This window comes from Anas platyrhynchos, chromosome 1 (assembly GCF_047663525.1).
Source record: "Anas platyrhynchos isolate ZD024472 breed Pekin duck chromosome 1, IASCAAS_PekinDuck_T2T, whole genome shotgun sequence".
NCBI classification, from domain to species: Eukaryota; Metazoa; Chordata; class Aves; order Anseriformes; family Anatidae; genus Anas; species Anas platyrhynchos.
Genome location: NC_092587.1, coordinates 58,146,117 through 58,159,348, shown reverse-complemented (window position 1 = coordinate 58,159,348; position 13,232 = coordinate 58,146,117). Strand labels below are relative to the sequence as shown.

The following is a 13,232-nucleotide window of genomic DNA, read 5'->3' as shown; positions in this document are numbered from 1 at the left end:
GGAAAAAAAATACAGTAATTTGCTCACCCCAAAGATAAAGGTGTTCTTTCTTGTGAAATCAATCTGGACTTGAAAAGAATAATGATGTTACATTTATTTTAATCAACTTATATTCATTTCAGCTAGAGGCTGCCAGCCTCATCTCAATAGAGCACATCCGAAGCATGGCGAAGCAGTTCCTTCACTTTAACAGGACCAGCACTGTAAGTCCAAGGCAGCTTTCGCCTGTGACCAGCTCCCTCTGAGCTTGGCAGCTGTTTTTATGTGGAGGGGAAACAGGGAGGCTGGGAGGAACATCAGAGAAATTACTTGCTGTAATGAGGCAGAAATTTCCAGCCTGCCATACCCAGAAACTGCTAGAGACTAGTACTGTAAAGGGTATAGAGCAAATGACTGGTACGTAAGGACAACCTGCAGTCTTTTCTTATGATTATCCCCAGTACAGGAATGGTCCTTATTTATGCTCTGTCCAGTTTTTGGAATTATTTTAAAGACTTCTCAGTGTGTATATAGATATTTTTCATTCCTTTTAACACTATATTCTCTGATCCTGATGAACACAGTGAGCACTTTTAAAAAGTGTTACTTTGCCAGTTAGTGCTGTTGCTGAAGCAGACTTCTCAGTATATTGAATTCCCTTCTGTTCTTTGCATATTTTAGCCAAAATGTGAACATTCTAGAGAAAATCCCACTTTGCTCCTTTGTCAAAGAGGACACCACAGAACCCAAGGCTATGTCTGCTTTTAGCAGGGTCCTGGAGCCATCAGTGGTCTTCCTATTGGCCAGTCTTTTAGTCACCAGCTCCACAGGATAACAATGCAGATTAAGAGGGAAATGTTAGAGGCTTCTGCCATAGACCAAATAGATACCAAAGAAAATGGACAACTTAGGCATCCTTCTTGCATTACTAAATGGTAAAAAAATCTAGAGTAAATGATTAATTTTACAATTAAAAGTGAGAAATGTGACTACAAAAAAAAAAAAAAAAAGAAATTATCAGAAATTGAGAAGCTATAAGCTTTATTATTAATAATAATTTATTTTTTTATAGGGACAAGTCTTGGTGAGCGGAGAAGAAATGGAAGAAACAGACATTGTTGCAAAAAATGGTCGCATTCATACCCTTGCAGGAGTTCTTATCCCACCCACCATCATTCCAATTCTACCACATCGGTGTGATGAGACAAGAAGTCAAATCACAATGGTAAGGGAATTACAAAAATGGTAAGGGAATTACAAAAAAACAAACAACATCAAAAAATCAATAGCTTTCAACTACTCCATGTAACACGCATAAAAAAAATGGAAAATCGGTATACCAATGAAATATAGCCACCTGGTTAGCAGTGCAGCACAGATAATTTGCAAACAGGGCACTCATTTGAGTACACCCAATATCATTAAGATTCATCTAGTTCCTGCACTTGTCCTTTAAATATGTTGTCTCTGGTCAAGCATTCTCCACCAGTTCTTGCATCCCACTTGTGCATACAAGTGCACCTTAAGCAATGACAAGTTCCCAGAAAATCTACTTAAGATCCATATTTCAATTTCTACTAACTATGTAGGAAAAGGAATCAAGTTAAAATACCTGATTTAATATCAGTATATGAGAAATCTGTGATTTTCAGAAGCCAAGACTTCTCCTAGCTCTACTTTCTGCCAGTTTTCTTCAAATTAGGATTTATAAAACTATTCTGTATTTCAGTGATTGGATTTCAAAGAGTCACAGAATGTTTGAGGTTGGAGTTGACATATCTTGTTCAGTTTGGTAACACATTACAGGCATTTACACTTGGTAACACACAGATGCTGCTGTTTCTGGTAAGAAGCCTAGGCATCAAACTGAGCTTTTAGTTTTCAATAAGTGTGGCTCTTGTGAGCACTCACTGGACAGAGTTCAAACGTGTATCTGGGCCAGTAACAGTTCTGGTACAATAATGCAGAACAATTACCAGCTGAACTTACAAGAGCCCAGAACCACAGCCTCGAAACAGATTCTCAGCAGAGCTGGACAGCATCAAAATTTGATGAAGAAAACCCTGAGAGCTGGCAGCAAAGAACTATTAACTCTGGCAGTGACTCAGAAGTGCCACATGCACAATATATCCATAAATCAGGCAGAGCACCAAGCAGCACTGATACCTAGAACACTGCAGTAATTTGAATTCCTTACCAGAAACCTACCTATAGTCAATTTCTGGCATTGCTCAATCCTCATGTAAGACTGAGAAAAACAATGTAAAGAAAAAATAAATAACACCTGCCACAAAAATGCTTCTTCAAACTCAAGTTTGGCACTTTGTCAGCTTTGAAATTTTCATGCATAGTTAAAAAATAAAGTTTAATATCCAAGGCTTTAAAGCAGAGCACTACTGCCAAGGAGAATACCAGAATGGAGCAATGGCTTTGCTATTCTTTGCTGACATTTTGAATCTTGATCATCTCAGAAAACAACAATACCACCTTGTAAATACAACTTGTGGTACCAAAGAGAAGTGACAAGGTTTGTTAAGACCTGGCAGTTACACGCATCTGCAACAACTGCACATCTCTGAAGGTAGAACTATTACACTAACACACGCATATCCACACAGCTGCACCTGAATACTGGTAATAACTGCCAGACTCAAAACAGGTTGAAACAGTACAAACGCATTAGTGTCCAGCACTCCTAAAAGCTTAAGTGAACAAGAGCACTGCTTATTCATGGTTTCACGAAGCATGCAGGAGGCACTCCAGCTCCTCAGCACATGCTGAGTGTGGGGACTTGGGCTGACTTGGTATGACCTCTGACCACTGGAGCAGCAGCTGTCCTCAGACATCTTCTCTACCTCCTCGCAGAGATCCTCACTCCCACAGCAGACTTGGTGGCAGGGAATATGCATGTGTGCTTCAGATGCTTCCATGCAAAAATGGTATCTTAGTCTGCTGCTGAATATGGGCAGAGGTCTGAAACAAGACACGCACAGAAATGCAGACACGTTTCCCTGTCCCCATTCTATGGTGTGGCTGTGGGAGAGGAATCCCATCCTCCAGAAGAGGGAGGAGCAGGTACACATCGTGGCTGAGACTATCCCAGGTGGAGAAAGGAAGTGATAGGTGATGCTGAGCAGAACTGAGTATCAGGGAGAGCAATGCCATCAGAGGCACTGCTTACATACAAGACAAATTTCAGTTGAGTCTCATATGTAGACAGCATGTACAGATTTGTGGTCTTCCTAGGAAGGAATAAAAATTCTTATAGAAGTTAAATATAGACTGTACCAGATCCTCTGACAATCTTAATTAATGTATTATACCATGTTGAGCAAAGGACACCCATTCATTTGTGACCATGGCTGTCTTCTGCTTAGGAGGCTGACAGGTTCTCTTAAAGACCTGGCAGCCCCCTAAAAGCCTTTAAAAGGAGCAAATATCAGAGCCAGCAGATATAGCTGCTGTTCAGTTCCAGATCCATGCCATAACAGTTAAAATTCACAGGAAAGACATACTTAAAATGTACAATGTCTGTTTTCCATAAGAGTGTGTCTTAGTAGATGGTACAATGCCTTGTCAATGAAAATCCTTACTGTCTTCATCTAGGGTATCTGTGCAAGCTGTTTCTCACAGGCATTGACTCCCTGCCCAGCGGATTCAAAGCCACTCGTAAGTGACATTTCCTGATGTATTCCCCCCACTGTACAAAATGCGTAGATTCCTCTGTGTTTTTTGCTGCTCTCCCAATACAGTGAGCTAAAGAACCAGACAGTAACATGAAGAACTGCATAAACATACAAACACAGGCAGTAAGTTAAACTCTTGTTGGCAACAATCTGGCATCAGGTAATTTCAGCATTACTTTGCTGTGGCAGGATCCTTCATAGACTTCATAGCAGCTATGACTTTTTTCTCAAGTAAAAGATCTATTTAGGGTATGGTTTGGCAAAAGAGAGAGGTGAGGAATGAGAATTACTATGATTATGCTTAGAGAGTTAGTAAATGAAAAATAGAGGAGGGATATATTTAAATTAGGCCAGACATCTGTTAAAAATTTCCTTTTGATTAAGCATCCTCCCAGAAGTAACTGTCTGCAGTAGAAGCTTCAGAATGGACTGAAAATCTTCCATCTGCTTCCCTCTAAGAGATGCAAATCTGGCTGCATGTTCCTCCACATCTAAAAACTGAGTCTAGCTGTCACAGGAATTTTATTCCCCATGTTATAAAAATTCACTGGTAGTTTGTCCTATATACCATATTCAGTAATAACCACAGGTAAAAAGGAAAATCATATTATGAAAGAGATGCATAATTCAATACATTTTAAAAATTGGAAAATGTGACATTATAACAAGGTGCTTTGTTCCCCAGTTAAATTATGTTTCAATATTAAGACTGTATCACAGCACTGTATATTGCTTAGAAATACTAATGCTTCCTTTTTTCTTTCTTTCTCTTTTATTTTTTTCTTTTTTTTTTTTTTTTTTTGCGTATTTCAGCCTTTCTTAAAGAAGAGATGCATTATTGAAGGCCCAACCTTTCCAAAAACTGGCTGTGCTAGATACTGCAATGTAATAACAAAGGTACACAGTTATGGTTCCTTAAGGTGGAATGTATGTAAGTTTTGCAATGGGTTGTCTTTTGCATTGTGAACTTTCTTTGTGGAGTAGAGACACATGGAGATGTCCATGTACTTTCCATATCACTTTTCTACAGGTGGCTGAGAGCAAAATGCTTGCCAGTATTCACTCTACTACCTGAAAGAACTGCTCTCCACAACACATGTTTACATCAGTACCTCCGCAATGAGTTTTTTTTAGTTGCCATGTGTTATTGACAGCAACAATCTCATACTAACTGAGAGGTTTTCACATCAGGCTTCCAGCCAAAATGTGGTGGTCCCATACAGCTTTGCTCATGAAGAACAGCAGAGTGTGGGATCCCCGGTCCCAGCTGTTCCTGTCCCAGGAGTTCACGTGCTATTTGGTAACAATGAAGGGCAAACAATCCCAAAAACCATGCCTCACTTGCTCTGTTTGGCAAGCCTAGTCCTCATAGAGGCCTTTGGCCCGTGGGAGGGGCTTACACCTTCCCTGGCTTCCAGGGCTCCTAAATAGGCTATGTCTGTAAGCTTTGAAAACCTTTTGCTAATTATTTCCTTGAATTACACATGTAAATTAGTTTCTTTTTCCCTAATACAGTTTCTGTATTTCTGATACATAAGCAGTTCAAGCAGACAATTCATGAATAGAACAAACAACGCATCCAGGAAAAACTTTTAGGGCTGTGTGATGTTTAAATCCCATATTGATGCACTAGGGGAAGGAGGAAGATCAAAGCAGCGTGTCTAGCTTTCACAGCATCTCTCAGGGGTAAAACATCTCTTAGAGTTCTCCATCTCTAATGCAGAGGAGACAGACTGACTCAAATTGCACTGCACATCAGCAGGCAAATATGAAAGCACACACAACACGAGTCGACACGCAGATATGTCTGTAACTGATGACAGGACATGCATATCTATTGCTGATGAATTTGGAGAATGGAGAGTATGCAGTGGTTTGCCTTGTCCCCCTTTTGGGCTGCCTATATCCCTCCTGGGTTTAACAAAACCACTGCAGACACAGTTCAGGTTCAACATAAGCCTTTTATGAGCCAGCTACCTCAGCAGGCATTTGCCAGAGGACTAAAACCAGATGGAGAGATGTCTTTTGAGCTCTGCCTCCACACAAAGGCTCTAGAAAAAAAGGACACTTTCAATGTGCTGTGCAGTACCTGCCAAGGAAGAGCAACCTTGAAATGGCAGAGTCTGGCCCAGATGTAGAGGCCAGGCTCAATCTGGCCTCTTCCAGTCAGCCCAGAAAACAGATTTCATGCCATCTCCCTGTTCCTGCAGATCTCTTTTTTTTTTTTCCTTTAGAAACCGCTGCAGCCCCCAGCCCTGATACCAGCCCTGGTGTCTCCCACTAATTGTCCCCCTGTAAATACAGGGTAACTCTGGCTCCACCTGTCCTGCTCGGAACAAAGGATTATTTCAGATGACAAGCAGCAGTATTTGCTTCATTTTGCAGGAACCAAAGTGTTGCAGAGGCTTCTTTGGCCCCAACTGCAGTCCATGCCCAGGAGGTTTCTCCAAACCCTGCTCAGGAAACGGGCAGGTAAGTACAGCATCCTGCAGCATCCTCCATTCACTCAACACTGCAGAGGATAGACTGTCTCCCAGAAGTCCCTGAACTCCTGCATTGCAGGAATTAGGGGCTCCGCAAGAGCTGCACACTCCTTTTACATGCACTGATGGCATGAATTTCAGGTTCAGCTAATCAGAGGAGGGAAAATGAATCAGTCTCTTCTCCAATTAACAGTTTCACTGGTCCCAATATGCAGCACATGTGCAAGGCTGGGGTTAAGTGACCCACTGATGCTTTTACTTTGCACAGTACAAGGGAACAATCAAGTCACTATTCTTGTTTTTAAACTGCAAAGGAAGGTAGAATACACTGCCACAAGCACAAGGAAAGCTTTTGCACTGAAATATTTTTCATTAAAGCTGAGATTCTTCCTAGTAGTCTGTCACAGGCACAGTATGGACAGGCCTACAGTGTCTTCTCAGGGGAGGAATAAACACTTATTTCAATTTATACATAAAGATCACCCCTCTTTTATATTGCAGTGCATGGATGGCCTGGATGGAAATGGGACCTGCATTTGTGCCGAGGCATTTCAAGGCTCACGCTGCCAGTTCTGCTCAGACCCTGGCAAATACGGACCTCAGTGTGACAAAAGTGAGTACAGCCACACTTCCTCCGCTCAAGATCATGGGATTTTTCTTTGGACCCTTGTAGCACTATGGCAGGAGGTAACTGCTAGATAAATCATCTGTCTAGTAGATAAGCTGGATGTCTCTGGGGCAGGTTCATTTCGTATTTCAAAGGGATACACGTAAGCCCAGAGTCAGTGAAAAATCTTCTCACTAGCTTAAGTGAGCTTTCTGTAAGGCTCATTGCTCACTTTATATTGTGTTGTTCCTTTCCTTTCTGTCTCCTTCACATGAGTAATTGAAAAGAAAATCTTATCTATTCATTGCTGTTCTGCTGTTGCTCACTTAGAACAGAATCTGCCTACAATGACAAACATATGCAATCTAAGAAAAACTAAATCTATAAACAGATTGTTGTTTAGGGACACCTAATAACTATCCCTGCTAAATAATTTCTGGTCTTTTGAATAGTTTATAGTTCTAGCTGTCATCTTTTATAAACTGTGTCAAACTATACTGCATTTTAGAGTCTACAGGACAGGTGACATCAAATATATTTATATTCCCTGTCTCCATTTTTTTTTTAATCTTTTTTGCCATTAAACAGCCTGTCATTCAATAAACACAGTTCACTCTAAGGTTTAGAAGTCAATGGATAACAATGAAACACGAGTTCTGTCAGAAGAGGTGGTATTGCCTAAGCTCCAGTCCTGGCCAAGCAGTCTCTTTTGGCTTAACTAGCCACTACTGGCACTTCTTGGGATTGTAAAAGCCTCGCCTACAATGCCCACTGGGCATTGCTATGCCTAGCAGCAGCACTCACCCTATCTATAGCAGTGCCAGGAGGTCTGTGCTGCTACTTTGTGCACTAGTCCAGGCATTTCTGCAGTATGTAATTTGTAGGATTGTGGACTCAGTATCAGAAGGCTTCTTATATTGTTGAAACTACACCAGAAGTTGTGCAATGAAAAAACTTTTGCCCTGATAGCCTAAAACAGTATTTTTCCCCCTCTCTCTGAAGTACTTTAAATTTCATTGATAGATAAGTGCCCTACAAAGTCACCGTAGATTTTAAATAGTTACCTATAAAAAGCACCTACAAAGACATGGATACAATAAACAGTAAGTTCCCCCAATAAAGATAAACTAAAAATACAAAAGGTTAGATTCTAGAATAAAAGAGGAATTGATTTATAAGAACTGCTACGTAAGAATAGATGCCTTTTCCCACTATTGAACTGCACATTTTATTTTATTTCTGGTAGAGTGCCTCTGTGTTTACGGGAAGTGTGATAACCGAATAGACAGTGATGGGACCTGTCTTCCTGGATCATGCAGAAGCGGATACACTGGGAAACTCTGTGATAAGCCCGTTGTGCCCTGCGAGCCCTCCCTACGGCTCTGCCACGCACATGCAGACTGTCAGCTTAGCAATGGTGCAGTGAGGTAAGTCAGCAGCTCGCATCTAATTAATATTAATGGAGATGTGGCTCTTTCCCACTTTCTTGATCAAAACCACACCTTGTAGCAGTACACTAATATCAGCCAATGAACTACTGCTTTGCAGCAAATAAGCATAAATATGCACTGCATCCATCTTCATTTACAAGACAGGAATTAAGAGTTTGCAGTGCTCCCATCCTGTACACCATGCTTACCACCAATCCAATAGATGCACATGGATCTGACCCTTGTCAGAAGGCTGCCTTCCTACTAACAATTACAAGGGTTCTTTATTTTTGACCTACCCTTAGTGAATTAGGATTTTGAGCTTTGCTGAAAAACATTGAAACTCTCACATGGTTTGGGGATAGATAGATTGATCCGATCGGTTCAAGTAGACTTTGGATGCCACAGGCTTGGACTAGCAGGACTGGTTACAAAACTGTTATTACAACAGCTACAACTTGCTTATGCTACCTTCACTGTCACATGCAGCACATTTGCCTCTCGCCGCAGTGCATTTGTAATGAGTCACCGTATGAAAGAGAATGTGGGATGGTGCATAACTGAGCACTTCAGAAATTCCCTCCCGTATGGTTTAATCTTGGGGATGGGGGACCAGAGAAACAGAGGAGCTCAATCTTGCATGCACTTCAGGGGGAGCTATTTGCTGAGTCAATAAGGGAAAGAACAACCACACCTCGTAATTAATTTAGAGCTATTAGTTCACCTTTGCAGAGATCACGTTAGCACAGAATTAATTTCACCCCCCATCTTGTACACAGAGAACAGATCCCTCATTTGACTTAACCCAGTCACGTATTATTTTGGAAAAAAAAAAAAAACATAATGTATGCACTTAAGCTATTTGCATTGTGAATCCAAGGTTACCGATTTTAAGCTGCCTATAAATAGCACGTTACAGTGGAAAACAGTCCCTTCATTTTACAGCTGTCCTATCACATTTAATGACTCTCCCCTCCTCTCATCTCATTTCATCGCTATAGCTGCGTTTGCAAGCCTGGCTACGAAGGAGATGGCATGACCTGCAGCAAAGTTGATCCCTGTGCTAGTTTATACCCAGGTGGCTGCAATATCAATGTAAGTATGGGCTTTTCCCACAGGGTCTGACAGCACAGAAAAGCAGGCAGTAAACAAGGTTTGGCTGAAACTTTTGCAAAAAGCAAGTGTCACAATTTTTACTGCAGTTTCAAGTTATTTCTCTGATAGTGGCATTGCTATTGCTTAGACCTAAAGGCAGATGTCACCTAGCTGTCCTGAAAAGTGCCATGGAATTGCCAAGGTAAGCTGTGACATATTCTTGACAAAAAGCAGCAACACAGCTCTGTTTTATCCCACAGTGAAGATAAACGAGGAATTTTACTTCATTTCAGAAGTGGCTACAAGAATTAAAATATTCTCATTTCGTTACTTGAGTATGCACTACTTTAGTTGTTAACCTCTCTCACAGGAACTGCTTGAAAGTCTGCATACGTGGGACTTTCCCTACAGCTGGCATTTCCTGATCCCTGTACACAGGCCTAAGGTCTGATCCCAGAGACATTAGCACACAGGGAATTTTATTTGCCTTCCTGTTCTGGGATCGGATGCTGGCTGGCTGTTGGCAGGAGCTTTGCCGTTTGGTCCCTGCCAGAAGCTCTCTGGATTAAGGAGGATTTGATGCTCCATGGTTTTCAGAGGAGGAAACTCTCCCCCGTTGTGCTGCCATAGCCAAGGGTCTACCTCTTTGCACCAAGTGTCAGTTTTTACCAAAGGATCACAGCATGGTCCTGCTGCTGGTTGATGTGGGCAGGCCTCCCCAGCCCAGCTGCTGGCCTCCAGGTTTGCATGCCATGGCCTGTACAAATGGAGTTGATTTTGTCTGGCCTCTGCACCCTCCCCAGGCTGAGTGCATACAGACGGGCCCAGGAGAATACCTGTGTGCTTGCCAAGCGGGATGGACAGGCGATGGACAGGACTGCTCAGCCATCAACAACTGCCTGCTGCCCTCTGTGGCTGGGTGCCACGAGAATGCTACCTGCATCTATGTTGGGCCAGGCCAGGTACGTCCCTTCGCATTCATTCCCACCTTCCACACCCGTTCTCTGGCAGTTTTGCTCTGCCAGCATTTTCCACCCTTCCCTTGTTCATCCACAAGTTCTCCCCTCCCTCATAGCCACAAACCCAATTCCACACAGAGCAGCCTCCTGCCGCTCTTCTCCCTGTGCTCACTGTGTGCTGTCATTCCAGCAGGAAATACTGTTAAGTAAGCATGCCAGGTGTCACCTATGAAGGTCTTCTGTATATATTAGTCAGTGTCATTCCACTCAAGTCAGTGGAATGACTTCATGGAGCCATGCAGAAACACCAACAGACGAATCTGTCGCGTCTAGAATATGTAAACAGTTTTAATCATCATAATGTATCGCTGTCTTTTATTGAAACAACAGAATGACTGCAAGTGTAAGGATGGATTTCGGGGAAATGGAATTGAATGCACACCCATAAACTCATGCCTGGAACAAAATGGAAAATGCCATCATCTGGTGAGTAATAAGTCATTCCCTGAACAAAGCGTTCAGATAAATATCACACCTCACCTCCTGCACACACCATAGAATTTCCTTGCTATTTCAACCCTGCAATTTCTGCTCAAGACAGAACAAAGCTTTCGAAGCAGCGGTACAGCCACCAAAAATGCTATGTGAGCCTCATCAGTTTGGTGCATGCACTGAGCACAGACCACAATGCCTGCTCCCAATCCCACCTGTACAGAAGGACTATTTTGTGACCAGAGTAAACACATGCTGCTTCTCTGCCAGCAACTGCAATCTGGATGCAACAGTCTGTGGAGATGTTTACCTGAGTCACACATCTCTATGCGGGCATCTATCAGCTTTATCAGTAGCTGCATGCAGCCAGCCTGCAGGCAGGACACAGGGACAGAGCTAAATCAAAAAGTACAGGGGAGCAGAGGATGGATCTACCTTAGTAAGGCAGAGGAAGGGGGCTTTGTTTATCTAGGGATGAAGTAAGAAAGGGCACAGCAAGCGCTTACACTCCTCAACTTAGTACAGGCGAGGGAGCTAACGCCCTCATCTGGTGGAGTTTGCTCTACGGGGGGGATGAGCAGTTCCATAGAAGAAGGTACAGAGGTACTTTGCTAAGGTTATGTCTGTATATGAACGTAAATCAGGAAGGGTTTACAGGCTATCCTTGCTCTGGAGTAGCCTCCTGAGTATCTCACAATGTTTTTTCTGTCTTTCTGGTTCAAAGGCAACTTGTCAGTTTGAACCTTCTCATGGCTGGGAGTGCGTGTGCCCAAAGGGCTATGAAGGAGATGGTAGAACATGCTATGGAAATGCTGCAGATGTAAGTAAGACAATCATCATCTCTGAATACAAGACCTACTGCATGGTTCTCACACTGGATCTTAACCAGATAGCAAAAACATTATAAACAGTTAGGAAAAGTATGATGCCCACCAGTGCTATCTGCAGGCTGTGTTCTTTCTGGAGACTCTTGCCTGATACAGAAATGATCTGTTGTGTTTAAAAACATACCTTGGAAAGAGGCCTAAGGAATCTGAGGATATGTCTTTAAGACAAATTTAAAAAATGCCAGCCCTACAGTCCTAACTTTGTAGGTGCTAAGTGCTCACCCCCCAACTTGGAGTGATGGGCTCCCAGCTCTTCCAAAATTCTGCCTTGAGCTATGTCTCAGTTGAGACGGTCAATTTATCATGTTCAATCAAACCATGCAGACTGGCAGACAAATAAGTCTGAAACAAGTAAATTGGCAAAATAAATATACATTTAACAGTATAGGAAAAATGAAAGTGTCAGCTGTCACTGTCATTGACAGTAATTTTACACGCCTCTTAGCACTATCTGCCATCCTTGCTCATAACATCATCTCTCTCTGTTTCAAGCACTGTGGCAGAATTAAAGCTCTTCATCTGCAAGATGATATGTAAGATGCTGTACAAACACCAACCAAAACAACATATCTTCTTTAAATTCATTTTGCATTGAGTTAAGAAATTATTTGTGTTTAGATTCCCAGAAAATAAATGCTTAGCCTGAGGTCAGTATCCATTATATACTGAGGTCAGGTGCATCTAATTACACCTAATTACATCTAATTAAGCATCAGATGGCCCCAATTTTCAAAAGAGTTGTTAACTCACCGTTCCAATTAACAGAACCTATCAGCATTAGAAAAACATAAATGTCCTCCCTTTCACGCATACTGAAAACCTGCTTTTCCATGTCACATCATCTGTGCCAGACAGATTATTCCACAAGGTACAGCAAGGGTACTTTGGTACAGCTAGTTAGAACTCATGTACTCATTGCTCTCTCTTTCTGTTTCCAATCAGGAGTTATCTACTCTGTCAGAAGCAGCTGCATTTAACCAGTGGGTTAATGTAAGTAGATTTCAAGGTTGATATTTCAGCATGTTCAAGTCTACAGAAAAACATGAGCCTTTTAGCTTCTAGAAATGGGAACCCCAAAACAATATTCCAATTCTACAGCAGAGGCCTCAGCTCTGGATAGGTACTGAAGTGCCTCTCCCACCAGTCAAAGGGAAACTGATTAACTGGTCCCTGGTTTATGTCTGAAAACCAATTTCTGATCCCAAATCCAAGCAGGCAAGAAAGCTTTGCAAGCAGAAGAGTTAGTTACAAGCCCACTTCCTGAGGCAGGAGGCTACCCAGGCTATGACCTCTTCTGTACATAGAACTTAGTTCAGAGGACAACAGCAGGGAACAAGCAGAGCCTAAATATGCCACAAGGTATATTCAGGTCCTCCCATCTTTCCTCATGCAATAAAATTACAAGCAAGTGGAGAGGGAAGGCAATGCCTTACTATCCCTATTTCTACTGAGTCCCATGCTAGGAAAATGTGACTGTATGGCTGGTCAGTGTGCTGCCACTACAGCAAGCAAGAAAGAGGGAAAAAAAAAAAAAAAGAGAGGAAAAAAAGCCCTGTCTGGGCTTGACTTAGGTTCTGTAAAAAAAAGAATCAGATTAACTTGTTTGGCTTTAAA

General features: G+C 42.1%; 1 protein-coding gene across 1 annotated transcript in view; it reads left to right on the top strand.

Annotated features, from left to right (window-relative positions):
- Positions 1 to 13,232, top strand: part of STAB2 (stabilin 2) — an 88,583-nt gene that overhangs the window by 30,944 nt on the left and 44,407 nt on the right. The window contains exons 17-28 of the mRNA XM_038183810.2: positions 123 to 203; positions 1,052 to 1,204; positions 3,586 to 3,648; positions 4,479 to 4,562; positions 6,051 to 6,137; positions 6,650 to 6,761; positions 8,002 to 8,182; positions 9,187 to 9,280; positions 10,084 to 10,242; positions 10,630 to 10,725; positions 11,456 to 11,551; positions 12,561 to 12,608. Coding sequence (XP_038039738.1) covers positions 123 to 203; positions 1,052 to 1,204; positions 3,586 to 3,648; positions 4,479 to 4,562; positions 6,051 to 6,137; positions 6,650 to 6,761; positions 8,002 to 8,182; positions 9,187 to 9,280; positions 10,084 to 10,242; positions 10,630 to 10,725; positions 11,456 to 11,551; positions 12,561 to 12,608 — 1,254 coding nt within the window. The remainder of the gene's footprint in view (positions 1 to 122; positions 204 to 1,051; positions 1,205 to 3,585; positions 3,649 to 4,478; positions 4,563 to 6,050; positions 6,138 to 6,649; positions 6,762 to 8,001; positions 8,183 to 9,186; positions 9,281 to 10,083; positions 10,243 to 10,629; positions 10,726 to 11,455; positions 11,552 to 12,560; positions 12,609 to 13,232) is intronic.